At 57.4% G+C, this 27,600-nt stretch overlaps 1 protein-coding gene across 1 annotated transcript; it reads left to right on the top strand.

The window, feature by feature from the left end:
- The first annotated feature begins 506 nt into the window (after window positions 1-506).
- PRKCD (protein kinase C delta) lies at window positions 507-27,342 on the top strand. Its single transcript, XM_079713929.1, has 18 exons — window positions 507-611; window positions 13,060-13,193; window positions 14,326-14,525; window positions 15,850-15,910; window positions 16,083-16,245; window positions 16,344-16,375; window positions 17,488-17,573; window positions 17,826-17,955; window positions 18,612-18,712; window positions 19,990-20,086; window positions 20,267-20,364; window positions 20,530-20,703; window positions 20,998-21,089; window positions 21,658-21,720; window positions 22,740-22,878; window positions 23,025-23,213; window positions 23,809-23,937; window positions 26,062-27,342. Exons 2-18 carry the CDS (start codon window positions 13,079-13,081, stop codon window positions 26,218-26,220), a joined length of 2,028 nt encoding a protein of 675 aa, XP_079570055.1. The 5' UTR covers window positions 507-611; window positions 13,060-13,078; the 3' UTR covers window positions 26,221-27,342.
- Window positions 27,343-27,600: the final 258 nt, after the last annotated feature.

Genomic DNA, 27,600 nt, shown 5'->3' with positions numbered 1-27,600 from the left:
TGTCACTGTTCATTTGGCACTCCCAGTGTGAGTTCAGCACAGCAGCTGGCACAGCACATCATTGGAGCCTCAGTACCATCTGGGGAAATTTAGTCTCCCCACTTTAAAGATGAGACAAACTGAGGCTCAGAGGAATTGCCCCAGGCCACAAAGCGGTGGTACCTGATTGCACCCTAGGTCTCCAAGCCCACAGGGCAGGCTCTTGAAGACAGGAGGATTAGGAACAGCTTTCTTGTTGTATCTGTAGTCTGGGAATGCTCCAAGGGCTGAGACATAGTGTTCTGACCCCAAGCATGGAGTGGACACATAGCCAGTGCCCTGGAAAAGTCAAGCCCAATACCTCATTTCATAGAAGAGAAAGCCAGGTCCCCACAGGCCAAGGTCTCAGAACCAGACAAGGCTGAGGCGGGCCTCTGTCAGCCATGCTGGGGCTGACTGATGGGAAGAGCCTGTTTGGTGGTGCCTCCCAGCTCATCTGTTTTCTCTTGTTCCTACAGGTCTGCCAGGAACCGGCCCAGGTGAGGGCGGTGGGCCTACTTCTGGTGGTGGTTGTGTGGCGGTGGTGGCAGCAGGAGCCAGGACTACAGACAAAGGGGAGCCGGGAGCCCCAGGTAAGATGGGGTCCTCTTAGGCAGATGGACAGTGTACAGGGATGACCATCCCCTTTGGGCTCCTCCCCTTCTGCCCTGGGACTGGAGTGGGGGAACACACAGAGTCCTTGGTCTGGGTATGGGGCTGGGCACCCAGAGCAGGTAGCAGTTGGCCCTGCCCCTGAGAGCTCCCTGCCTAGAACTGGCTTCTGGCCCAGGGAAGGCTTTGGCCTTGGAGCTCAGAGGCCTGGGGCCCACCAGTGGTTTGGTGCTGAGAGGAGGTGGTGTCTGAGCCAGGGTGAGAGTAGATGTATCAGCTTTTCCTTGGCCCCTTTCTCTGCCTCAGGCTGTCCTCGTCATCACGAAGGGAAACTGAGGTTTGCCCTGGGCCCTGTAGGGGTTGGACACTGAGCTGGAATGGAATGAGGTCTCCCAGCTCCTGGCACAGCTCTCTTCCACACCCCAGTTCCCCCATTTCCGCAGCCTCTCTGGGGCCAGGGGAGAGGCTCTAAATCCCCATCCCCAGCCCCCAGATTCAGGGTGAGCTGGGAGTCTCTAAGGAATACTGGGAAAGGCTGCACTCTCTCAGGCCCCTTATAAAGCTAAAACTTCCCTCCTTTGGGGCCAGACTTGCCTCCTTCAGCCCACATTACAGGGATAAGTGTGAGTTACCCACTGAGTGTCCGAAGTCCAGTGAACAGGATTCTGGGGCGCACTGGAGGGTGCTCAGGGTGGCCAAGGTGTTCTTGCTCCAGGAGTCCTCCCAGATGAATCCCTCACTCCCACCCCTACTGGCTGCCAGGCACCTATAGGTCTCAGGGGTGAATAGATGGTGGGGGCCGGGCTCCCCCTTGAGGGGAGGGCAAGAGGTCAGGACCCTCACTTCCTGGAGGGACTGAACAAGGGCAGGGTCTACTCTGGGTCTTCTGTTTATTCAGCCTCCCTGCAAACCTGGTGGGGAGGAGGTGATGTGTCCTTGGCTGGCTGGGGGACTCTGCTGTGTGAGATCAGGGGGCCATTCCCGCCCACCACTGAGCCTCATTCCCTAAGTTCAATTAATTAGCCTTAAAGCCAGCCCACTTTCTACTCTCAAACTTCACCTACCTTGCTGGCATAGACATACAAACACACACAGGGAGACAAGCTGAGCCGCATTCGGCACCCATATCCGCAGACCCATGAGTGCCTGCACACGTAGCACACATGCGCACACACATACACAGGTGTTCACATGCACTCACCCGAAGGCACGCTCAAACACGCACACAGAGGCTCACCCAGTCATCCGTGCACTCAGACGCCTGCCCACACATACCACACTGTGCCCATTCTGGGTCAGGAAGGGGGGCGGTCCTCGGTCAGGGTCACAGCTCAGCTTGCATCTGGCACTGAGGGTGAGGTTTGAGGTGTGGCCGTGTGACCACAGGCACTCCAGGGGACAGGGCCACAGTGGGAGGTGAGCTCTTCCCAGGCATTCACCAGCTATCCTGCCCGCCTGGGCTAGGCCCCCAGGCTGACCAGGGCTTGGCACTGGGGGGAGGGGGGATAAATGTAGGGGAGGGGCCATGTCAGCTGTGCTGGCACCGTTTGTGGCTGCTGCCACAGAGGAGGAAGTGGGCTGCCTGTGGTCACGGGGCCGAGGTGCTCACAGGCGGGTGGGGGATCCTATCAGCTCCTCTGTTCCCTGCAGTGTCCATGCCTGGTACACGTGGAGTTGCTGGGCCCTGGGGACTGGGAGGCAGGCAGGGGACTTCTCCTGGGGCGGTCTGTGCACTTTCCAAGGCCTGGGCCCAAGGAGAGACCGTCCGAGGTGTTTCCGGAGGCTCACTTCCTCTGGGCTGCCCAGGAAGTGGTTTTAGAGTGGGACTGACCAGCTCTCCATCTGTGGCTTGCTCCACCCCAGCCTTGCCTCCGAGAGGAGCAGAGTGTCTGGCCAGTGGATAGGTCAACCGGCCAGGCTTTCCATGGCCAGGCCTGGTCAGGCCTGGACAGAAACTCAAGGAGTGGGCTGGCGGTGCAGAGGCCACGGAGTCCCCTGCAGCCTCCATAACCCCAGCTCCTCCGTTCCACCAAGCTGTAAGCTGAGGCTCAGAGCATTAGCTCAGGCAGGGATGGCCCCTTGTGTGTGAGTGACATCAGCTGGGCTGCATCTCTGGGATTAGGCAGCTCTAAGCGGCTGTATGAATGGACCTGGGCAAGTGGCTTTGACACCCAGTGCCTCAGTGTCCCCCTCTGACACCTGAGACCATGACAGCATCCACCTTTACCAGGTTGTGCTGGAAACAACAGATGATGTATGCAAAGTAGCCAGGACCGTGCCTGGCACGCTGTTCGTGTGTAAGAAGTAGAAACTAGCTGTATAAAGCACTCAGCACCCGGTTCATGGTAACTGTTCGAAGAACAGCAGGTGGTACTGATGATGGGATTATTATCCTCTGATGGCCTGGGCACAGGCCCAGTGTCACGGGGCAAAGTGGCTGTGGCTGAGAAGCCGGGTCTCGATTCTGCCTCCAGCGGCAATGCTGCAGGGTGGGGACAGTTCTGTTGTTTCAATAGGTTCTGCGTTCTCGGAGGAGAAGAACTCCAGGGTGGAACAGCTGTGCCCACTCAGCTCTTCTCCCCCTCACTCCCTTTCAAAGGGAGAAAAATAGATCTCCTGACAAACGGTTGCAGAGAAGGGAAAGGCAGGCCGCAGCTGCCTGCTGCCCTCTCTGGCCTCCCCAAAGCCCCTCCCCTGCCTGGCCCCTTGCGGGACATGGGGCTTGGAAAAGCTGAGGCTGGCAGTGAGGGGATAGCTGGTGAGCCCTCCCGCCAGCCTGCCTGCTCTTCAGACCCTTGGAGTTGGCCTTTGGGCTGGGGAAGGGGGCGGACGTGTGGGGCTCATGGAGGCTGGAGGAGTGGGGAGAGCTGGAAATCCCCTTACACACATCCATACATACATCCTTGCCATGTGGCAGCTGGTGGCAGGGACCTGCCTGTTCCAGGGACACACAGAAGGTTAGCCCAGTGAGGGTTGGGCTGAGCTTCGGCTTTTGCTATCTGGGGCCAAGGGGCTGGGGTTCTGGGGTATTGAATGGTAATGCTGGCGGTGTAGTAGGCAGGGGCCAGGAGCCTGGAGAGCTGGAGATGGGCAGGGGCCTTGGCTAGGAGTGTGAGCGAGGGCATCGAAGGTTTAGAAGCAAGACCTCTGCAGGCGTCAGACAGATCTGGCTTCAGATCTTTGCTTGATATTTACTGGCTGTGTACTCAAGCCAGGGACTGGACTACTTTGAGCCTCAGTCACCTCACCTGTGAAATGGGCAGATCAGGGAGTGTCCATCTGAGACCTGAATGATGAGAAAGAGCCAGTGTGTGTTTTGGGAGGAGCAGGAAGATGGAACAGCGAGCTCAGAGGCTCCTGAGCAGAAAGGAACGTGGCTATTTAGGGAACCAGAAGTGGTCGCTGGGGTTGGGGCCCAGGAGCAGGGCAGGGTATGGCCAAGAGGCCAGGGAGAGGGGTCTGGGCTGATCAGAAGGGAAATGGGAAACACTGGGGCCTTGAGCAGGGGGTGACAAGATTTGCTTTACTGTCTTAAAAGACCTGCCTAGTCACTGGGGCAGAGGGACCGTGGGGGCCAGAGTAGAGGATGGAGGTTAGTGAGCAGGCTGGTGCAGGCCTGCAGAAGGCGATGGTGTCTGGATGGGGTGGTGATGGAGAAAAGAGAGGACTTCAGGATGGACAGGAGGCAGAAGTGATAGCCTTGCTGTGCTGGGAAGAAGGGGAAGGTGGAAACGACCGCCAGGTGTCTGGCCTGAGTGCTGGCGCTGCTAGGAGACCAGGGGCACTTGCGTGGAGAACATCAGTAGGCCTCATTTGGATGTGTTTGAGCACCTCCAGAGCTAGGCGAGATTGGGGATCCTGGAGTTCAGGAGGGTCTGGGCTGAAAGTGAAACCTGAGAGTCGAGAGGTAGCACGTAAAGCCCGGACTAGGGAGGAGGGGTTCAGCAGGCCTTTGGTGGGGAAGTTTGAGAGGCCTTGGGTACAGGGCTGGGGTGGCTGCCCCTCGAAGGTCCCTGCCAGGGTGCCCAGGAGGGCAGGCTTGTGGTGACTGAGCTGCTGTTTTCACAACAGCTCCAGAAGCTTTGGATTATGTCTGTGGCTGTGTTGGGTAAACAGGCACAGTGGAGTAGCCAGTCGCCAAGGCCTGAGGCTGGAGCAGGTGTCCGCTTGCTGTGGGCTGGGGCTGGAGGAGGTAGGAGGAGAACTGCAGGGTCGTTCAGTATCAGAGCTGGAGGAAGCTGAGAGGTCTCCATTGTCAACGTAGGGAGACTGAGGTCCTGAGAGAGACAGTAGCTGGCCGGGGGTCTGCCAGTGGACTCAGCTGTCTTTGCCCAGCCTGGTCTCTTTCCAGAGCAACAGACCAGAGCAGGGCACCACAGGGCTGGGTGGCTTGAGAGAGCCCCTTTACCCACTGATCCAAGGAAGTTTGGAGGCCCCTGTGGCTATCAGACAGCTGGAAATGGGCGGTGGGGCAGGTGGGGAGAGGGCCCAGCGTGAGGATGACGGCGCTGATAAGGATGACAGTACAGCTCCTACACTCAGCACCAGCTCCTGGGCAGGGCAAGGTCATCCCTTTCACAGATGACGCCAGAGGGCCTAGGCCAAGCTCGCAGGGCACCCAGGGTAGACCCCACTGAACTAGACCCGTCCAGCCCACAGCCAGCCCCTGCTCTCCAGTTCCTGTGTTCACTGCCCGCCGTGGGATGGCACACCATGGTCCTGCCTCTCTCCAGCTTTCTCCTGATCCCTAAAGTGGGGAGGCATCATCTAGGCCCTACTCACCTTGTGGGGATGGATGGCAAAAGCCTTAGATGGCCATCTCACCGTCACTCAAACACAAAGGCTGTTGTCGACAATCAGGAAAATCACAGGGACTCTAGAAGGAGGTGCACAGAGAGGGGCTGAGGAGTAGGGGCTGGTGGAGGAGCCGTGCCCTCAGTCAAGCACCTGCCCTGTCCCGCGGGAGGCTAGACGGGCAGTTCTGGGGCTAGAACCGGAGAGTCCCTCTCCGCCACCCTGGGGTCTGCCCTGTTGGCTTTGTGGCTTTAGGTGAATTACCCGCCCTCTCTTTGTCAGGTTCTGCCCAGTGAGTCTGGAGCTCCGTGGAGGTCCTGTGTGGGGTGCCCGCAGGGCTGCTCTACCTGCACAGGTGCACCCGCCCCTCCTCCTGTGAGCCAGGCCTGTGACTGCACCTGTGGCCCCCAGCCTCGTCCCCAACCTCCACTGACTTCCCCTCAGGCAGTGGGAGGCCACCCAGTGATGAGCCTGACCGGCCCACTCCTTCCCTTGTACACTGGACTTTGTCCCAGGCCAGGAGGGACTCTCTCCACCTCCCTCAGTGGGGAGGCCCAGCCTGCCTGGTGTCCTGCTGCCCTTCCCTCCCCTGTCCCCAGTTGTTGTGCCCCACGGGCTGCAGGAGAAAAAGCTACATTTGGACTTTCCGGTGGCAGACCGTAGTCAGGCACGTGTGGGTCCTTTCAGGCTTGTGAGTTGATCTCTGCCAGCCTAGAGTGTCTCTGTGCCTGTGTTCTCGCGGCTCCCTGTGTGCACACAGATCTCCCTGTGCTGGTGAATGCGTGAGGGTATGAATGTCCTGTGTGATCTGCGTGGGCTTGGACGTCTGTCAACATGTGAGAGCCGGGGAGCAGGGGTGTCTTTCTTGGTGTGTGCGTTACTGAGTTGTCATAGGATTGTGTATGTGCCTATGGCTACAGCTGTGTGTGTATGTCCAACTGCAGTCAGGGCTCCCCACGTGTAACTGTGTTTGGTTTGGTGGGTGTGCCCATGTGGGCACACAGGTGTGGTTATTCTGGGAAAGGCCCTGACATGCCCCCTACCCTGGCTCCTCACAGAGGCCCCTTGTCCTCAGTCTTGCCATGAAGGGACTTTTGTTCCCCCCTCAGGGGTACCTGGAGCCCTCCCTCTGGCTGAGCCCAGGGCTTCCCCAGTCCTAGGGCCAGCTGAGTGGCTCTGGCCTGTGGCTGCTGTGGACTGTGCCCCACACAGGTCCTACACCCCACATGGGCCGGCAGGGGTGAGTGTGAGCCAGTGACAGCCAGGGTCCCAAGATCTGTCCCCGTTACCCTTCCAGACCCTCTGGCCAGATGGGCTCGTGGCACCCTGGGCACCTCTCAGATTGAAGCCCTTCCTAAGGCAAACCCCGCCCCCTCCGCCCCGGCTGACAGGCCCCTCCGGCCCCCATTCTACCCCAGGCCTTCTCACTGCCTGAGCAGAGGTCATCTTCTCTGTAATTACACACTTATGTGGCTGTCCCCTGTGGGGCTGTGAGTTCCATGGGCCTGGTGTGTCTTGTCACTGTGATGCCCGCTGGCTGGGGGTGACCTGGGACCAGGCTAGGCCTTCAAGACCTACAGTCCCCACCCTATCATGTGCAGAATTTTGTCGCCACAGGCATGGGTTTTCCTGAGGGAAAAGCCAGGTGTTTCACTGGTTCTGAGGGAAGGACAGTTGGAAAAGGTTCAGTTGTGCTGCCCAGGCCTCACCTCTGATTCCCATCAGTGGGCCGGGTCGGCTGGCGGTGGAGTTTTTGCATGTCCCCAGGATAGTCAGATGTGTGGCCAGAGCTGACAAGGCTGAGCTACAGGCAGACACCCAGGTCCTCTGCTGAGTGTGATCTCAGACACATGCACAGGGGACCTGCTGGGGCACGTGAGATAGAGGAGCAGCTGGTTTCCTGGCAAGTGGGGAAGGAAGGGCTGGACTTCAGAGCAATCTGTAAGGATATGGAGGAATTCAGGGAGACATTCTGGCTGAGGGAGCAGCCTGTGCAAAAGCTGGAAAGTGAGGCATGTGTTCACAGAGTAGCCAGGGGTGAGATTTGAGGTGGCGGGAGGCCAGGGCCAGGCTGAGGTTTGGGCCTTCTCCAAGGGCAGCGGGAGTCCAGGAGGTTCTGAGCTGTGAGAAGAATGGATTGGGGAGGGACCGGGAGTGGTGACAGGTAGTAGGGGAGGTCACTGGGGAAGGGGAGGAGAGTCCACGGCAGCGGGTGGTCTGTGTGGGGCGAGGGAGAGGCTGAGAAGGAGTCTGGCTGGGGGATAAGGTGCTAGTCCTGGGGGAGAGCAGGGGTGGGGAGCATCCCCTGCTGTGGGACTTGGCCATGACCTGAGACCATGGCTGGTCCCTCTCCCAGGACATGGGGGCTGGGGCACAGGCCCTGGGGGAAGGGCCTTGGAGGGGTCTTGCTAGCCCTTCCCCTCCCCCACCTCCTGTTCTTCTTGCTGAGCCCATTTCCTGGGTTGTGAAACCCCTGTGGCCTCCTTAACTTGCTTCTGTCTGGGAAGGCCATCTGGGGAAGCCAGCCTCCCAGCTGAGCTGCCACCCGCCTGCCTGCCCTGCCCGGCAGCTTCTGCCACGCCCAGCCCCCTTGCCCTGTTGCAACCCTGCCAGGGCCAGCCCTGCTCCTCCTGCAATCACACTGCCTCTCACTCTCCTTCCCTCCCACTGCCTGGGCCTCCTGTGTCCTCCTTCTTCCGTTCATCCCTCAAGACTGATGTGGGCCGGACCTTGAGCTCCCCGCAGGCAGGGTCTGTGTCCCTAGAGGGCCTAGGCCGACACTGCCCCACTTTGCTTTGCCACCACCACCAGCCTTGACCGGCAGCGGGTGGTGGCCTTCCGTGGGCAGGTGGCAGGGGCTGCCCCAGGCTGGGCGGATGTGTGTGGGGAGGGTTGTGTGGGAGGGGTGTATCCCCCTCTCCTCAGGGGTCTGTTCAAGGGAGCCAGACCCTAGACCCACTAGGGGCCTCAGCTGGTCCTACTCACCCTTGCTTTGCTTGACCTCAGCCTGCCTCCTCTTGTTCCCTGGCGGACCTTGTGAGGGAGCCCCCCTCTACATTCTCACAGTCTCCCCAAGAGCCTGCCCAAGGCCTCTCTTCTCGGGCCCTGCTTTGCTCCTCTGTCCAGCAGGCATCACCCTGTGGCCTGGGAGGCAGAATCAAATGTCAGGGAAGGACTAGGGTGGAGGGGACCCGGCCCTACCTGGGGGCCAGGGGACCCTCATTGCAGGACCCGGTCCTCAGTTCCCCCGCTCCGTACAAAGAGGAGATGGACATGTCAGTTTCTGAAGGCCCATCTCTTGGGAGATATTTTGGGCTTGATGGGTTTTATTTTTTTACCTCTAAAAAAATGGTTATCCAACAAGTTATATGTGATTGCTGTAGAAAAATGAGAAGATGCGTTTTTGTTCCTGATAGTGCCCCTCAGGCCATGCACCCCACCTGCCCCCTTTACTGGAACACACTCACGCACACACACGTAGATGTGTAATGTGCATACTTGTCCTCCACGCCCAAGCTCCAAGGAGCTTCAGCTGGCACAGTCACTCTGGTCACCTCGAGGTCGGCCTTGCCCACTGCCCCCGACTGGTTGGGAGAAGGTTTCCGCTGCCCTGGCGGAAGCGGGCCGCCTGTTCTGGTCCGGCCCAGCCCTGCCTTTCCGTACCTCTGGGCTCTTGGTCCAGGGCAGGGTGGGGAGCAGGGCCAGCAAGCCCTCATCTCCTGGGGCTGGGATGCAGCCAGACCTTCCCCAGGTTTTAAGAACTGGAGTCTGTTCCAAACAGCTGGGTCAGGAGAAGAAGTAGCAGTTCAGGGGTCTGTACCACCCTCTTTGTACAGTAGCAGGGGGTCCCCAAGCGCAGACCTAGGACCAGCCTGGAGGGGGTTGGGTGGCCAAGCACAGGGGACCTGTCTCCTGGTGCCCTCACCCCTCTTCTTGTTTACTTTGTCCTCATGGCTGTGTCAGTGTGTGTTGCTCCTGCACGTTTATCTTTCTCTAGCTCTGCCCCCTCTTGCCCTTAGTCTCCTCTTCCTGACATGGCATACCAGAAGAGTGTGGGCTGCAACGTCAGGCAGGCCCGGATTCAGAACCTCCTTCTACCACTTACTGACTCTGTGATCTTGGGCAAGTCACCTAGCCTCTCTGAGCCTGTTTCTTCATCAGTAAAATATCCACCTCTGGGACCTGCACAGGGATAAAGTGAGCTAATGCCATTACAATGTTGGTCTGGTGTATGTTGGCCTCAGAGAAGGATGAGCTTTCTTATAAGTGAGGGTACTGATTCACACGCAGGCCCTTTGACTCCCAAGTCCGGAGCTCTCTGCTTCACAGGGCTGCCTCTGCTGTGGGCTAGAGAAGCAGGAGAGTAGAGACTTGGAGCCCACAGGCAGTTGGGAAAGGCCTGGCTGGCCTCAGCTGGCTCCAAGGAGCTGGTCCCCATGGAGGCCTGGGTGGAGTCCAACCCCTGCCACCTCTGTGGCCCTGCAGAGTGGGGATGAGGTTGAGCCAGTGGCCTTCCTTTGGGGCCTGTGGGCCTGAGCCAATTTGCATGGGGGCTATAAATAGTTGGCCCACCTTGCTTTTGTGCTATCACTTTACCGCCTGGCCTTCCCACCAGTGTTCAGATGCTCTGCAAGGTAGGTGGGCAACTCTGGCTCTGCTTTGCAGGGGGGTCCTGGTGTGCAGGGGCCCAAGACCTCTTTCAGGGTCACATGGCCATCAATGGAAGAAGATGCCAGCTCGTGGTGCCTGTGTTCCTCTGGGGGTCCAGGCGGTGCAGTTGAGGTGGAGGAGGTGATAGAACCTGGCCGGGGCCCATGCTCTAGTTTTAGTCCTAGGTCGTTGGGGCTAGGTGACCTAACCCTAGGGTTACTGCCAAGTAGCCCCAGGGCAGCCCGTGGGTCCTCTCTCTTACGGCGCTGCGGCCTGGCTGTGCAGGTTTGGGGCCAGGACTGGGGCCTGCTGTGGTTGTGGTTTTCCCTCTGGTGGCTTCTAACTGACTGCGAACAGCAACTGCTCCGAGTGTGCTGCAGAGCTGGAGGGCAGGCTGATGATCCTGTCTCTGCCTCACTGCCCTGGGTGGTCCATGGACGGCTCCTGCTGGGTGACCCGGAGCCCATGGGCCACCTGGACTGGGCCCCGAGGGGAGGTGGGGGAAGGGCCGAGGAGGAGCTGGCCGGTAGGTGTTGGGCCCACCTGGGGTAGCAGCTCTGTGAGCAGCTCTGTTCCTGGAGACGTGGTTTCCCCGAGAGGTAGAGTCAGTTATCAGGACCGTCTTCCCAGGCTGTGGGGCGGGGCGTGGAGTGGATGTGGTGGGGATGTGAGTGTACTTTGTAAGCGGCGAAGGAAGGTGCACAGATGAAGGAGGGGTGCTATTAGCAAGAAGGGGTTGTAGTGGAAGAGGCCCCCGCCCTGAGTCTGTGGGGTTGGTGTTGGCTCTCGTCCTATACAAGTTCTCATCATCGTGACAACCCTGCAGCGAGGGACTGTTCCTCATCTGGAGGATGGGGATGACTGAGACTCAGGCCAAGTGACCCACGGAGTCCCACAGCCAAGGCAGTGTGGGTGACAGGATCTTATACCCAGGCAGCTTGACCGTCATTTTGCCACCCAGGGCTGCCCTGACTCCCTCTCCCATATGAGCCCAGCCCCCTGCAGCACAACTGCTCCTCCTTTGTCCCTGCCCACCTGCCCCCTCATCCTCTGAGACACTCAGGAAGTTCATCACGGCCCCACCTGGGTCTCGAGGTTATCCTGTTGGGAAGCGTGAGGCTGAGCCACATCTGCCGGGGGTCAGGCCCTGGAACGTGGATGCAGACACATGGCAAGTGTGTGCTGTGCAGGGGCCCTGCTGATCATTCTGGACCCCCAGACCACACTGGGTGGCAGGAGGGGCACGATGTCCTTTTGCCTAGAAGTTTGAGACACTCACCCAGGCTCCTACGCACGCTCCCAGCCAGGCCCATGCAGCTCGCTCTCCACTTCAACATTGGCTGAGTGCACACTACCTGCCACCCACTCACACGTCCTCGCAGGCACACACATCTCCGTGGCTATGCAGTCACACCCACACATACCGCCCCCCTCCCCCCAACACCAGCTTGCACACTCATGCCTGCTTGGGCCCCGGGAGGAAGCAGCAGCCGCCCACAGCTGGCTTTCCCTCCCTGCCTACTGAGGGGTCACTGTGGCTGGCCTGTCTGGTCTCAGACGTGAGCTCACACACCCACTCTCGCTCCCTCTGAGTAGGAGCCTGGCCCGGGCAGGGGACATGGTGGAGTCTGCCCCACATGGTCCTTCCCCTCTACTCTGGCTGCAGGCTTCAGAGGACTGGCCGGGCCATTGGGCTGGGCTGTAGGCTGAGGTCAAGTGTTTCCTGTGAGCTCATCTGGGCTTGGAGCTGCCAGCAGGCCTGGCTGGTACTCTGTGGCCATGTGGAGGAGCTGGGGGAGCTGTCCCAGGGCCAGGGTGGCTGTTGCCTGTGCACACAGGCGCATGTGTGGGTAGGGGTGCGTGTCTGAGTCTGCCTCCGTGCCGGCTTATGTTCAGGATGGAGCAAATACGTATATATGGGAATGAACGTTAGTGAGCATTCCTGCAGCCTCGGCTGTGGAGCTCCCTCCTGTGGGGCCTAGGCCCAGAGCCAGTGTCTGTGCAGGTGTACGAGTGTACACCTGTGGGCTTGCACAGCTGAGCATCCTCCACGAGGACAAGCCGAAAGACCTTCAGGGCCACCCGTAGTGATCCTCGATTTGAGGAACTGTGAGGAATGGGGGCGTGTGGGGCCAACCTGTGTGGTTTAAGAAGCAAAGTCAGCGTTACATTTGACATTAAAGTAGTTTTATAGTTGGAAAAACTTAGTCTGAAAGTGCGGACAAACTTCCAGGTAGGCGAGAGTGCCTGACCCCAAGGGGCTCAGGTTCAGAAGTGTCAGGCACGCTGATGTGGGTGGGGCCTTTCACTACCCTGGTCCCAGGCAAAGTGGGTGCTTAATTAGTAGAATCCCAGCTTCGGGTTCTGGTTCAACCTCAGGATTTCAGTTTCCCATCTGAAAAGTGGGGGTGATCATCTTGGCCCTGCTACTTGTCTTGGCCCTGCTTGTCTGCCTGGGTAGTTATGAGCAAAAAACAAACTTTGAAACCAAAGAGGGCTGCATGGGGCAGGGTACAGGGAGGAAGGGGTGCTGTCCTGCCCATCTTGGCTGGCACCAAGGTGCTATGGCCAGCACATACTAGGTAACAGCCATTGGGTATTAAAGGAGGCATTGAACGACTGACTCCCCACATGAATGACATGGGAGTCACAGGCTCACACGCCTCCAGGGCCTAGATAGGATTTGGAGAGAAGTGGAAGGGGGCCTCTGAACTGGAGTCAACCGGCAGGGGTGCCCAACAAAGGGGTCAGTGCCAGCCAGATATTGCCCAGTAGGCCTGATGTCGCACCTTCCAATTTCACCAGGGAGGCCACCAATCTAGTCTTAAATAAAACTTCTCAATTTTAATGGTGGCAACTAGGACTAGTGCATTTTAAGCACCACGTGGGCCAAATTCAATGCTGTGGGAGCCCTGGTGGGGAGCGGATACCTGACCACCTCCCAGGGCTGTCCCTGCTGCCCGCCTCACACTTCTGTCTCCACAGCCCTGCTGCAAGCCCCAACATGGCACCGTTCCTGCGCATCTCCTTCAACTCCTACGAGCTGGGCTCCCTGCAGGCCGCAGATGAGGCAAGCCAACCCTTCTGTGCTGTGAAGATGAAGGAGGCACTCAGCACAGGTAGGGCTGTAGGCTGGACCCTACCTATGCTGCAGGCACTGGCAGCAGCCGGTGGGGTGGGGAAGCCAGGGCCAGGAGGAGGCAATGGAAGGGACTGTGCCTTGTTCTCCTAGAGCCTCTGAGGGATCCTTCTCTTCCTTGTCCTCGTCTCCCTGCCCAGCTCAGCTTGCGATGCAGGACAACAGAGGCTACTCACTGCCTGTAGGACCACCTGCACTGGCTACATGGAACCTTCTGTGGAGCTCAGGGCTTCTGGCTCCTCCCCCACTGGTTGTTTCACCCAAGAACAGGCTCCCTGCAGGAGCTCCACATGTCCATCTGTGCCAGGCCCTGTGCTGGGCACTGAGAACACTGCCATGCTCCAGGGCTGACCAGGCCCTGCCCTCATGGGGCTTACAGTCTGGTGGAGGAGGCACACAGTGAATCCTGTGATAGGGAAGTCCAGATGAGGAACCATCCCAGGCTGCAGTCAGGGAGGTCATCCTGGAAGAAGCAAACATCTCACGCCATTCCTTCTTCTACCCTCACCTGGTGAACCCCTGGCTGATCCCTTAGGTCTCAGCTGAGCTGTCCCTTCCTCTAGGAAGCCTTCTCTGACCCTTAGGTTGGGGCAGGCCACGTGACCATGGGCGGGTCTAGAACCAGTGACCTTGCCCTCTTCAGTCTCATGACAGCTGTGATTTAATGTTCACTTGAGGGGTGAACTGATTCATGTCTCTGCCCAGGACTAGGACTCTAGGAGGACAGGTACCGTGTTCTTTCCTCCAACACCATGGCTGGCATGTGGGAGCCTGTGGCAGTGTCACTGAGTACATGTCTAAGGGAAGGTGACATCTAAGAGGGGCTGGAGGAAGAGGGTCACAGGAAGAAGGGACAGCAGGAGCAGAGGCCCGGGGTGGAACCTAGCAGGGCACCCGGGGGAAACTGCCGGCGTTTCTGTGCTCTCAGGCGGGTTGTGAGTGAGATAGGGCTGGTGAGGCGAGCAGAGCATGGTCATGAGGGCTGAGGAGTGGAGACTTGGGCCCTGGGGGAGACAGCAGGCAGATTCCATAGGATGGAAGGCTGTGGGAAGGCCCGGGATTTGAAGCACAGAGGGTCCCTAGCCTGACCTTGCCTTCCTGGCCCGTTGCAGAGCGTGGGAAGACGCTGGTGCAGAAGAAGCCCACCATGTACCCCGAGTGGAAGTCCTCGTTCGATGCCCACATCTACGAAGGTCGCGTCATCCAGATCGTGCTGATGCGAGCCGCGGAGGAGCCAGTGTCCGAGGTGACAGTGGGTGTGTCGGTGCTGGCCGAGCGCTGCAAGAAGAACAATGGCAAGGCCGAGTTCTGGGTGAGGGGCACAGCCACAGTCACGCGTGTGTGTGGGCAACGTCAGCGGGTACGGCCGAGGGCACCCGGCCACTCCGGCCACTGGGGCAGCTCTGTAGCTGACAGCTTGTGTTCGAATCCTGGTCCTGCGATTCATCAGACCCTTCGCCTCTCTGAGTCTGCTTCTGCATATGTAAAAGGAGAAACTACTAAAAGACCTACGGTGGGGTCAGTTTTGATGGAATGAGCAGCTGGATGCAAAGGGCTTACTGCAGAACCTGGCACGTAGGCAGTGCTAAAGAGAGCCCTCCTTGGTATTACAGCTGCTTTTTTCCCTTTTAATTTTGCAAAGGCAGGATGTGCACATAGTAAAACATATCAAGCTGTATGAAAGGGTGGATCCTAGCCCCAACACCAGGTCCCCCTTCTCAGAGAACCCCACTGTTCCCAGTTCTGTTTGGAATCTTCACAGATATTCCAAACCCAGGCAGGCATCGGGGAACACCAGTTATGATCTTCCACAGCCGGCGGGGGTCGGGGAGGAGAAGGCTCATGGCCCTCCACTCACCTGCTGAAACCTGGACTCTGCACGCACACGTGGCCATATGTCCATTGTGGCCACAGGACGTCAGCTCTGGCAGGGCATCCCTGCCCCCTGGGGTTACATGTGGGCTCCTGCAGCCAAGATGTCCCCGCCAGGAAAGACCTGTGACCATGGAGACTCTACTCAGCCTCCAGTGAGGGGTGAAGGAACTGGGCCGAGAGAGGTTGACCCAGGGCTGCACCCACCCTTGAAGAATCCGGCAGAGACTCCTGTTGTGCTCTCTGTCCACCACCCCAAGGGACACTGTCAGTCACCAGGCCCTGGGGGGGCTGAGGGTCTTGCCCTTAGGTTAGGACGAGCCAGTCTGTGTGAGGAGAGTGGACAGACAGAGCCCCCGACAGACAGACAGAGAGAGAGAGAGAGAGAACCAGCACGCTGTGTCAGTATGCGTGTGTCTGTGTGTCTGCATGTGTGGGGGCATGCAGTGCCTCCATTCTAAGATCCTTGTGAAGCGGGCAGCCGGGGTTGGGGGCGGGGAGTTTCCCTTCCCACTCTGTTCCCGGGGCCATGTGGCCAAGCTGGGTGTGGGCTGGATCCTTTTACTTCCCCAAATGTAATAATACTCCTGGGTGAGGGCTGGGGGCGGGTCTCAGGGGTGGGGCCCTGCCCACTCTGGGCAGACAGGTGTCTGGCTAGGCTGCTGGGACTCCCTGGCCCTTCAGGGACCAACCATGGGAGCGGGTTCTGAGTCTGGCTTGGCCCAGGCTCGCCCTCATTGACTCCCCCACCCTTACTCCTGCAGCTGGACCTGCAACCCCAGGCCAAGGTGTTGATGTCTGTGCAGTATTTCCTGGAAGACATAGGTAAGCCCCTCCCTACCTGGGCTGGGGACGGAGGTTCAGAGGCCAGAGCCAGAACGGAGGTTTAGGGAAGCAGCCTCCATTGGCGCTCTGTCCAGGACTGCCCTGGGAGGGACTGAAGGGGTGTGGCCCCTCCCGTGGGCTGGGGCTGACTTCACTGCTACCCGGCCCCCAGATTGCAAGCAGTCAATGCGGAGTGAAGACGGGGCCAAGTTCCCAACGATGAACCGCCGTGGAGCCATCAAACAGGCCAAAATTCACTACATCAAGAACCACGAGTTTATCGCCACCTTCTTTGGACAGCCCACTTTCTGCTCTGTGTGCAGAGACTTTGTTTGGTGAGACTGGCTGTGTCCGCTGGGGTGGGGTGGGTGAGGGAGGGCCCCCATCCCCGGTGCTTCCCCTCACTCACCCTGCCTGGGTACTTGCCTTTCAGGGGTCTCAACAAGCAAGGCTACAAGTGCAGGCGTAAGTGTCTCCACAGCCCGGTCTGTATGCACATGTGTGTGCACGCATGTGCCTGCGTGCCTTCACAGAGAAGCCTGTGTCCCTGTGTTGGGACGGTGTGTCTGGATGAAGCCTGTGCTTGAGTGTGTGCACGTGAGGCTTTCCATGTGGTAGTGTGTGTGTGGACGGCGGCTGCGTCAGTGAGTGCTGGAGCCGGCGTGTCTCTTCCCAGCGCTTCCCGTTCAGTGACATCACGTTGGCGGCCTGAAATAGGCCCCGGTGGAGTATGTACACAGAATCTGCCAGTGCTGCATATCGGGGCTCTTTCCCCCAAGAGAGGCTATTAGACCTTTGCCAGCACATCCCTGGCTGCATGTGCTTCTGTTGAGAGCTGTGTGCATCTGTTACACACGTATGAGCACACCCTTCTCTATGGCCGTCGGTGCATGCATGAGGCAGTGTGGACCGGTGGTGGTGAGCACAGGCTCTGGAGCCAGCCTGCCTGGGTCTAAATCCCAGCTCTACCACTTCCTAGCTGTAGGACCTTAGACAAAGTTACTTAACCTCTCTGTGCCTCAATTTCCTCATCTGTAAAATAGGGACAATAGAGTCATTGTGAAGATCAAATGGGATAAAATATGTAAAGCTGTATTTTAAGTGTGGCTGGTGCCCGGTAAGCATTCTATGTAAGAAGGTTTGTCATTATACATGCTGTGTACATGTATCTGAGTGCCTTTGTGTTGGGGTGCATCTGTCAGTGTGTGTGTGTGTGTGTGCTTAAGAGCTGTTTGCTGTCCTGAGCCACAAAGAGGGCTCCCCTGCCTCTAGTTCTCTCACTGCCATGCCCCCCTCCCTGCCCACCGGGACTCCTTGAGCCTTTCCTAACCTCTGAGGACCCCCCCCAGATCGACCTGTCCTCCCCGCCCCATCCTTCCCAGACTCCTCCCACAGGGACTGACCGGAGGAGAGAAAAGTCAAGCTCTAGGCCGAGGGCTCCGTGTGGTGAGGGTGTGGGTGGTCGGGGAGCACGGGGGCTTTGTGTGGAGGGCAGGACTGGGCCAGAGGGCACCAGCTCACAGATTCTGCCCCTCCGGGGCCTTCCCGTCCCCCTCCTGGGCTTGGGCCTCCTCAAGAATGCAACGCTGCCATCCACAAGAAATGCATCGACAAGATCATTGGCCGGTGTACGGGCACTGCAGCTAACAGCCGGGACACCATAGTGAGGCCGGGCCCAGGGCAGGGCGGGAGGGATTCGAGCTCTCCCCACCCCTTCCCTGTGGGGTCACCCTTCCTCCCCGTTTTCCTTCTTCCTTCCTTCCCCTGGCTTGGCCCCTGGGATCCCTGGATTTCCCAGTCCCCACGGAGCCCTCTTGGGGATCTTGCCATGCATGGGGTTGGGTCAGGGAGAGTTAGGGGGTGAGGGGCTGGAGTTGGCATGTGACCCTTGATCTGTGACACCCCGCACCCCTAGTTCCAGAAAGAACGTTTCAACATTGACATGCCACACCGGTTCAAGGTTTATAACTACATGAGCCCCACCTTCTGCGACCACTGCGGCAGCCTGCTCTGGGGGCTGGTGAAGCAGGGATTAAAGTGTGAAGGTGCGTGCCGGCTAGGGCGGGGGCTGCGGCGGAAGTGGGAGGGGTCCCACCCGGACCCCGGAAGCTGAGACCAGCTGAGGCTGCCTTTGCCCCCTCACTCGGGGACTCTCATGTGGGTGAGGCCTCCTGGCCCCTCCCCACTGGCCCGACTGACTCTGTCATTTACTGCTGTGTGACCGTCAGAAGGTGGCCCCACCGCTGAGAGCTCCACGTCCTCAAGTATAAAACAGGCGTTAGAGTTGAGTCGGCCCCAGAGAGTCACCGAGGGGAAAGCAGGCGGAGGGTGCTCCCTGGCCGGGGCCCGTCTCACACCAGCTCAGCTTGTGCTCCTCGCAGGCCCTCCCCCACCTCAGGCTTCACTGAAATGAGAGACATCTGGAGGAAAAGTGACTTGTCTAGCTTGTCCCAGACATTTGTTTTTTCTTTTTCTTCTTTAAATAATGAAAGATTTGAGGTGCTCGTAATGGCTTCAGATACATCTTTTTCTAAAGGCAGGAAGCCCCGCAGACCCTGCCAAAAGCCCTCGTCTCTCCTGCTCTCTCCTCCATCCCTCCCTGCCCTTGGCTGGGCCTGGGACAAGGGGACAGTTCTCTTGGAGCCTGCTGGCTGCCTGACTGGGCGGGGGCCCTGATGGCTCTGCTTCTCTCCCACCCCAGATTGTGGCATGAACGTGCACCATAAGTGCCAGATGAAGGTGGCCAACCTCTGTGGCATCAACCAGAAGCTCTTGGCCGAGGCTTTGAACCAAGTCACCCAGGTGGGCAGGCACTGTGGGAACCCTGGACAGAGGGTGGCAGGGTTGGGGACGAGTCAGGGCTCATGCCCACTCCTGGGGAACTGCAGTGAGGGGCGTTTATACATAAGACCCTACTTCTGGAAGATCCAGTTCAAGGACTGGACATTAGAGGGTGGTGGGCTTGTTCTCCTAAGAAATTAGTTATTCAAGCAGTGCTTTTCCTGAGGGTGAACCTGGATGACTGCAAGGTTGGAACACTTGGAACTAAAGCCTTTATGTGTATATGATTTTTTTTTTTTTTTAAGAGTTTAGGGCTTCCCTGGTGGCGCAGTGGTTGAGAGTCCGCCTGCCGATTCAGGGGACACGGGTTCGTGCCCCAGTCCGTGAAGATCCCACATGCCACGGAGCGGCTAGGCCCGTGAGCCATGGCCGCTGAGCCTGCGCATCCAGAGCCTGTGCTCCGCAACGGGAGAGGCCACAACAGTGAGAGGTCTGCGTACCTCAAAAAAAAAAAAAAAAAAGAGTTTACCTAAAATCTCTTTTTCCTCCTTTACTTTTTTTTTTTAATTAATTTATTTATTTTTGGCTGTGTTGGGTCTTTGTTGCTGCATGCGGGCTTTCTCTAGTTGTGGCGAGCAGGGGCTACTCTTCATTGTGGAGCACGGGCTCTAGGCGTGCGGGCTTCAGTAATTGTGGCTCGCGGCCTCTAGAGCACAGGCTTAGTGGTTGTGGCACATGGGCTTAGATGCTCCTCGGCATGTGACATCTTCCTGGACAAGGGTTCGAACCTGTGTGCCCTGGATTGGCAGGTGGATTCTTAACCACTGCGCCACCAGGGAAGTACAGTGTGTACATGTTTTGTGTGTGTGTGTTTGGGTATGGGTGGAGCTTGAAGGAGGCCACAGAACTTTAAGATTCTAGAATCTATCACAAGTGAGGAAAAATAAAAAAAGTGAAGGCAACACAAATAAAAATCTATTGAGTAAGTGGCTGGGAAGTTAGGGTTCAATTTCCAGAACTTTTGTTTGTAATCAGTGCCTTCCAGACCACCGAGGCGTCTCTGTGCCGGAAGTGTGTGTGTGTGTGTGTGTGTGTGTGTGCGCGCGCGCGCGCGCGCGCATGTGTGCACTTGTTCACACATGTGTACATGCACATGCACTGTCTGGGGTCCCGGGCTCTGCCCCTGCTGTCCCCCATTGGTATTGAGGGTAGAGTTATGGATGGTTGGGGTCCTCCCTCTGGGTTGGGAGTTCTGACCATGGTATGACCTCTGGCCCCCCAACCCCTACCCCCTCCAGAGACCTGCCCGGAGGTCGGACTCCGAGACTGCAGAGACTGTTGGGATCTACCAGAATTTTGAGAAGAAGCCAGGAGTCTCTGGAGATGATGTCCAAGGTGAAGCTGTGCCCATTCCTTCCAGGAAAGCCCCTACCCCCCCACGCCAGCATGGGACCCAGCCTCTCCACACAGTTGAGTGCAACTGGAGAGGAGGCACCTCTGTGGGGAGGGACCCAGCAGGGGAGGCCCACCCTCTGGACATGAGACATGAGTCTGAAGCAGCTGTCTCTCGGGCAGGAACTGGGACCTACGGCAAGATCTGGGAGAGCAGCACCACGTGCAGCATTGAGAACTTCACCTTCGTCAAGGTCCTGGGCAAGGGAAGCTTCGGGAAGGTGAGGGCCCCATGGCCCTGGGGCAGGCAGCCCGAGGGACCTGGGCTCGGTAGCCAAGGGGCACCTGCTTCCCACCCTCCCTGGGTGCTTCCGGGTTGGGTTGGGCCGTGCGCCCTGACCTTTGGTCCGAACCTCCCCTGCTCAGCACCTCTGCCCATCTGTCAGGTGCTGCTCGCAGAGCTGAAGGGCAAAAAGGAATTCTTCGCCATCAAGGCCCTCAAGAAGGACGTGGTTCTGATCGATGATGACGTGGAGTGCACGATGGTGGAGAAGCGGGTGCTGGCGCTCTCCGGGGAGAATCCCTTTCTCACCCATCTCTTCTGCACCTTCCAGACCAAGGTGCCGGCCCGCCCACTATCAGTGCCCCTGGCCCACAGCCCCCCTCAGTTGCTCAGGTCAAGGCCATGTCTCCCATTGAGATTCTCCAGGGCAGGGCCCAGTCTTCTTCCTCAGACCACTTAAGGCAAGGCTGAGTCCCCCTTCCTCAGACTCCTCAGGGCAGGGCCGTTCTTCCCCCTCACGTCCGCCAGGGCAGATGTCCCCTGCTTCCTTTTGGGGCTTGCCCCTAGTGGTCCTCAGTGAGGGAGCCTCCTGCTGCCTTCTGTGCCTCTGCTCACCACCCTCCCCCCACAGGACCACCTGTTCTTTGTGATGGAGTTCCTCAATGGGGGCGACCTGATGTATCACATCCAGGACAAAGGCCGCTTCGAGCTCTACCGTGCCACGTACGCGAGGCCCTGTCGGGGGAAGAGCCCTCTGCCCATCTGCCTTCCATTCCTTCTTCCCTCCCCCTGGTGAAGCCAGCCTGGGCTGGAGCTGGGGTTGGAGAGACTTGGGGTGGCCAGGGCCATCCCCCGCCCCACGTGGGAAGCTAGGGGTGAGGGGTGAGCTGTGGCTGGGAACACAACCTAGACATGCCAGGTCCTGTCCCCTCCCTGGGCCTCAGCGGGTGGTTGATCCTGCACAATGCAGGACCCAGGTGGGTGGCCCCCAAACTAGCATGCACCCCCAGACTTGTGTGTGTGTGCACATAGGCATATCTATATAAATGCATACACTCTTAGGACAGAGAATTGTCTCATTTGGAGCTTTTTTCTTCACAATTTTCTTTTCTGCCATGGCTACCAGCCCCTACTTGCCTGATACAAGATGTGCTTGATCAGGACCAGGTTGTCCGTGGAGTTATTTTCAGCATTTCCTGTCACTGGGGGTGGGGATGAAGACCCAGGGAGAAGCAGGGGCTGCTCACAGAAATCTCAGGACACTTTGTGTGTGTGTGTGTGTCTCATGCAGGTTTTATGCGGCTGAGATAGTCTGTGGACTACAGTTTCTACACCAGAAAGGGGTCATTTACAGGTGCGGGGATGGGAAGGTGGGGGGTGTTTAGGAGGGGAGGCCCCAACCCCATCATATCCTCTGAAATGCTCTGAGTGGATCCCGGTCCAGCTGTGGCCCCATCTCCTCTTGGAGTCAGTCTTTAGTTGGGTATTTGCTTAAACCACCTACTCCATTGCTACAATTCCTTGTGGCCCCTTAGCTGAGGCTGGCACAGCTCCAGGGACTGGGAACTCCCTGCCCATACTCGACACCTTTGGCGGGAGCGCAGCACTGACTGGTATGGTGTCTCCCTCCCTCGGAGCCATCAGTCTCCCTCTGCAGCTGCATCTGAGCACTCTGAGGTTCCACCAATGGGGTCCGGTTTCATAAATTCTCACCCAATAAATGACAGTCCCATCCTGCCATGGATTAATATGTACTCATCCAAAAGGCTGAGCCCGTGCTGTGTGTACTATTGTGGGATGATCCCAAGGTATGTTGTCAAGTGGAAAACCAATCCATGGGACAGTGCATATTGGGTGTTAGGGGCCAGGCTGTAAAAGGTGGCATGAGATGCACATTGTAATGTGCTGTCCGTGCCTGGACTCAGTCTAGGGAGGGCCCGGCAAGCGAGGTTAGTGGAAGATGGGCCTTGTGCTGTTCTGCTTTTCTGGTGCTTGTTACCGTGTGCCTAAGTTATCTACTCAACTACCTACATAAAATAGACGGGCTCCCTGCCCTTGTGGAGTCTGACAAACCTGAGTCCAGGGCGCTTCCACAGCTGACTAGCTGGGTGACCCTAGGCAAGTGATAGCACCTCGCTGAGCCTCATTTTGGGCTTCGGGAAGTAGGATGGTGTGTGTCCAGCACACAGCACACAGTAGGCAGCTTGCAGGAAGCACCTGTGTTTAGCACCTCTTTCCCCTCCTCTTCCTCATTCCCTCGTCCCCTGGAGAGAGTCCTAGGCTTTCCGGGCTGACAGTGGGGACATGGGAGGGGACTACGGGGAGGAGGGGAATTGGACCCTAACGACTCCTTTTCCTATCCCCTCCCCGCAGGGACCTTAAGCTGGACAACGTGATGCTGGACCGGGACGGCCACATCAAGATTGCTGACTTCGGCATGTGCAAGGAGAACATGTTCGGGGACAAACTGGCCAGCACCTTCTGTGGCACCCCTGACTACATCGCCCCCGAGGTGAGTGGCACCCTCCCGGCCCCGCCTCTGGCTGACACCTTGTCTCCACAGGTGGCGATGTCCCAGTCACAGCCGAGAGGCTGAGGAGGGCTGGCCGGGGCTTGTGCTCGAGGGCCCCCTCAGCTCCGGCACCCACTCTGCCCCAGATCCTGCAGGGCCTGAAGTACTCATTCTCCGTGGACTGGTGGTCCTTTGGAGTCCTTCTCTATGAGATGCTCATTGGTCAGTCCCCCTTCCACGGTGATGATGAGGACGAACTCTTTGAGTCCATCCGTGTGGACTCACCATATTATCCCCGCTGGATTACCAGGGAGTCCAAGGACATCCTGGAGAAGGTAGGAGCCCCTGGGCTGGGCTGGCAGGGGCAGGAGGTGGCAGACGCCAGGTCACGGGAATGCCAGAAGCCTCCTGTCTCAGGGATGGCAGCCTCACCAGTGCTCCGGTCCTAACACATTGGGGGGTCACTCTCCTGCCACGTTCCTGGGACCTCCTGTCTATGTTCCCTGCACTGAATCAGCCTGGCCTGGCAATGATGGGCTTGGGGTCAGAAGACAGGTAGACCTTAGGCTAAACTCTGAGTCTATCTCCTTATCTACAAAATGAGGCCAGAAGAGAACCTTTCTCACAGAGTTTTGGGGAAAAAACCATAAATGTATGATGCCAGGCAGATGGTAAACACCCAATAAGGGCTACTGCTTTTACTCACAAGTCCCACCAGCTGAGAGTCCTGGCAGCCCCAGTCCACGCCCTATTTCTCCACTGGGCCTGGGACCAGAGACCAGAGAGGACTTCTCAGCCCCAGAGGCCCTGGGCTGTGACACCAGGCTGGGCTGGACCAGCCTGGGCACCCCTCGGCCTGCTTGGGGGTTTTCTGAGGCTCCCATTTCCTACAGCCCTCGGGTGCTAACCAGGTTCCCTGCTGCATTGCAGCTGCTTGAACGGGATACGACCAGGAGGCTGGGAGTGACAGGGAACATCAAAATCCACCCCTTCTTCAAGACCATCAACTGGGCTCTGCTGGAGAAACGTGCAGTGGAGCCACCCTTCAAGCCCAGAGTGGTATGTGATCCCACTCCAGTGGGGGCTGCCCACTCAATGTTGTCCCTCACTGCCTTCCGGAGTGGACTCCTCCTGCTTTGCCCTGCCTCTCTCCTGCATCATTCACATGCTCTCCCCCTCTCCCTTCTTCTAGCAAATCTGCTTTCCCAACCTCCTTGGCACACTGAGCCACAGCCTCTACCCTCATATCCTCACCATCTCTCCTCAGTCAGTCATTCAACAAACATCGGTGACAGTGGATCCAGCCACCCTTTAGCATACATTCTTTAAACCCACTGTGTGCAGGGGAGTAAGCTTTGGGGATCAGAGTTAAGGCCCCCCTCCCTCCATCTACCCATCTATCCAATCCATTTTCCAAAAAATACCGGAAATGCTGAGTGCCCTCTGGGTGCACAGCACTGTGCTGGGCTGCATAGCGAAGTGGGAGGCCCAGTCCCAGAGCTAGAGGGGCCCCAGCTCCTCAGACAGATAGGAAACTTGCACACTGATGGTCATTTGTGATAAATGACAGCAGTACAAGACAAGGCCACACACAATCAGTTGCCACTGGGAGGGTCTGTGGGCAGGTGCCCAAGATGCAGAGATCGGGGTGGGTCTGAGAGGAAATGGGATGTCGGCAGGGCTGGGGAAGCTCGGCCAGGCCAAGGGCAGATGGGAGGTATTCCAGGTAAAGGAGGGATGGTTTGCATAAAGGCCTAGAATCTAGAGAACCCGCCAAGGAGCCAGCAGGAGGGCAGAGGCAGGCTGGACTTCTCAGAAGTTGAACTCTGTGGCCCTTCTCTGATCGCAGGTCTTCCCTCCCTTCCCCTTTCTCTCCTTTGCTTCCCCTCCTCTGTCAGGACACGCTGTTCCCACTGAGCAGCCTGCGTAATGTGCCCCCGTGTTTGTGTCTTGAAGCCGCAGAGCACCCCCCATTCCAGGGATCTCAAACTCAGTGCCTCCTGCCCTGGGCACGTCACTACCAGGCCAGGCCAGCTGTGGGAAAATCACACAGCCTGCTTTCAGTGTCTCGCTTTTGATAGAAAGAGGGATAGACCGATTTTAAATAACACCAGGCAGCTGATCGGCAGCCCCTGTCAGTGGGAAGTGGGGCCTGTGATGAGCTGGCCAAGCAGTTTTCAGCACCAAGAGTGGGCGGTCATGCCAGGAAATGGGCCCAGGGCTGCTCTGCTCTGTCAGTTTTCAAAGAAGCCAGAAACCAGGATTTTTATGTCAAATTGCCCAATTTTTTTTTTTTTTTTTTTTGCTGTACGCGGGCCTCTCACTGTTGTGGCCCCTCCCGTTACGGAGCACAGGCTCCGGACGTGCAGGCTCAGCGGCCATGGCTCACGGGCCCAGCTGCTCCGCGGCATGTGGGCTCTTCCCGGACCAGGGCACAAACCCGTGTCCCCTGCATCAGCAGGCGGACTCTCAACCACTGCGCCACCAGGGAAGCCCCAAATTGCCCAATTTTAAAATATTGGCTCAAATGCCATTAAAACCCATGGCTAGTCAAAATGGTTGTACCTGCAGCTCAGTTTGGCCTGAGGGCCACCAGCTTAAGACCTCTTTCAATCACCCTTTCATTGTACCTTCAGAAGCAGAGAGTTGGCAAACTTTTCCTGTGAACAGCCTGATAGTAAATATCTTAGGCTTTGGAGGCCGGATAGTCTCAAGGCAGCCATAGACGGTATGTCAGTGAGTGGGTGTGGCTGGGTACTAATAAAACTTTATTTATGGATGCCGAACTTTGAATTTCATTTAATTTTCACATGTCATGAAGTGTTATTCTCCTTTTGATTTTTTCCTAAACATTTAAAATGCAAAAGCTAGCCTTCGCTTGTGGGACCTACAAAAACAGGTGGTGGGTGGGCTTTGGCCCAGGGCTGTGGTCTTCTAGAACCCTGCTTGGGTGGATGCCCACCTTTCTTCCTCCAGGCCCCCTGCTGGCTTCCCTCATTCCCTTGGTAACAGCATCCACCTTCCAGTGGAAAGACTCTCTTTTCTGTTCTAAATAAGGACAGCTCTGGCTTGGCCCAGTCCAACAGGGATTATGGCTCCGGGAATGGGTCCCCGGAGCGTCAGGAGCCCATGGGAAGGTTGCCCTTTGGGTCCCGCTTACGCACCCCTGCCTTCTGCTTGCAGAGGTCCCCTGGAGACTACAGCAACTTCGACCAGGAGTTCCTGAACGAGAAGCCGCGCCTCTCCTACAGCGACAAGAACCTCATCGACTCCATGGACCAAACAGCATTTGCCGGCTTCTCCTTTGTGAACCCCAAATTCGAGAGGCTCCTGGAAAATTGAGGTTGCCAGACATGTGCCCCCAACCCACCCCAGCCAGGGAGCCTGGGTCAGCCAGCACGGCCTGCTGACCTGGCCCAGGCAGAGCAGGCAGGGCCCCCCACTTCATCGGCACCTGCCTGTCCCCCACGATAAGCAGCAGTGTGATTGTCATAATTTCTGCTGCTGCCTGTCTCCCTCGTCCCCCAGAGAGGCCTCAGCTCCTGTCTGGCTGGGCTTTCATGGTACTTCCTCTGTGAATTGTATGTGAATTCGCTTTTCCTCTGCCCTCAGAGGGAAATTGTAAATCCTGTGTTTCATTACTTGAATGTAGTTATCTATTGAAAAAAATATGTAATATATACATATATACACGCACATATATATATATATATGTGTGTATATATATATATATGGGCGTGTATATATTGCTCAGTAGAGAAAAATGTGGGGGACTGGTAATATGTTGATCTTTTAAAATATATATATATTATATATATGACGCACACCCTCCCCACCTCCCACCACCCCCCCACCCAAAAAAAAAAAAAAAAAAAAGGAGCACAAGCTGTTTGAACCGCCAGGTTCTTTTATTTGTGTGTCTAAATAAACACCAACTGATACCGACCTGGCTGTCGGGACATGTTTCTCGCAGGAAGCTGGTGGCTGCTGCTCCCACTTCTGGCAGCTCTGTCTTGGAAGTTAAACCGAGCTGTTAGCTGCAGATGCAGACCCCTGGGCTTTCATGCAAATGTGTTTGTATTTATGGGTTTCCTCTGGCTCCAGGGCCGTGGGCCAAAAGCAGAAAACTTTTCTGGGTGGCTGAGGGAGCCCCAGGTGTCTCTGTGGGGTGATGGGAGGAGGTGGGACCAGCTGCAGAGAGTCTATCTCAGAAGAGTGAGGGGCGAGCGCTGAAAAGCAGGACAGTGCAAGGTCTGGCCAGGAGACGTGAGCAAAGTCGTCGAGGCCAGCCCAGACTGGTGAGGAGGACAGGGGAGAGGAAGGAAATACAGCTCAGGCTTCAGACAGCTCTGGATTCAAATCGCAGAGTAGCCAAAAGGTACGGCTTTTAAGATGTCACTTAATCATTTGAAACCTCCGTTTCCTCATCTGTAAAATGGGGACAAAGCAAGGCGGTACTCGGTGTAACTTCTCATCTCACGTTTGTCCCTGCCCTTGCCACAGAGGCGTCTGTGTCTGAGTTCTAGAATCTATATCTCAGGGGCTCTTTCCTACCTGGGGACAGGGAGGGGACCAGGGTAGGAGAAAAAAGTGAGAAAATACCGAGTGGCCGGGTTGAGGTTGAGAGACTTGTTCAGTGTGCCCGTGTGCAGCGAGGAAACTGGTGGCAGCCGGTGTCCCCCTGAACGTGCAGCTCTCTGTCCCCACCACTTCAACACCCGC

The sequence above is a fragment of the Hyperoodon ampullatus genome, assembly GCF_949752795.1.
Source record: "Hyperoodon ampullatus genome assembly, chromosome: 10".
Classification (NCBI taxonomy): domain Eukaryota; kingdom Metazoa; phylum Chordata; class Mammalia; order Artiodactyla; family Ziphiidae; genus Hyperoodon; species Hyperoodon ampullatus.
Note: the sequence above shows the minus strand (reverse complement) of the source record. Positions and strands in the feature narration are given on the sequence as shown.

Coding starts and splice junctions, on each gene's coding strand:
- PRKCD (XM_079713929.1), top strand. CDS start 13,079: ATGGCACCGTTCCTGCGCATCTCCTTCAACTCCTACGAGCTGGGCTCC. Junction 17,574..17,825: donor CTAACAGCCGGGACACCATA/GTGAGGCCGGGC, acceptor CCGCACCCCTAG/TTCCAGAAAGAACGTTTCAA. Junction 22,879..23,024: donor CTGACTACATCGCCCCCGAG/GTGAGTGGCACC, acceptor ACTCTGCCCCAG/ATCCTGCAGGGCCTGAAGTA.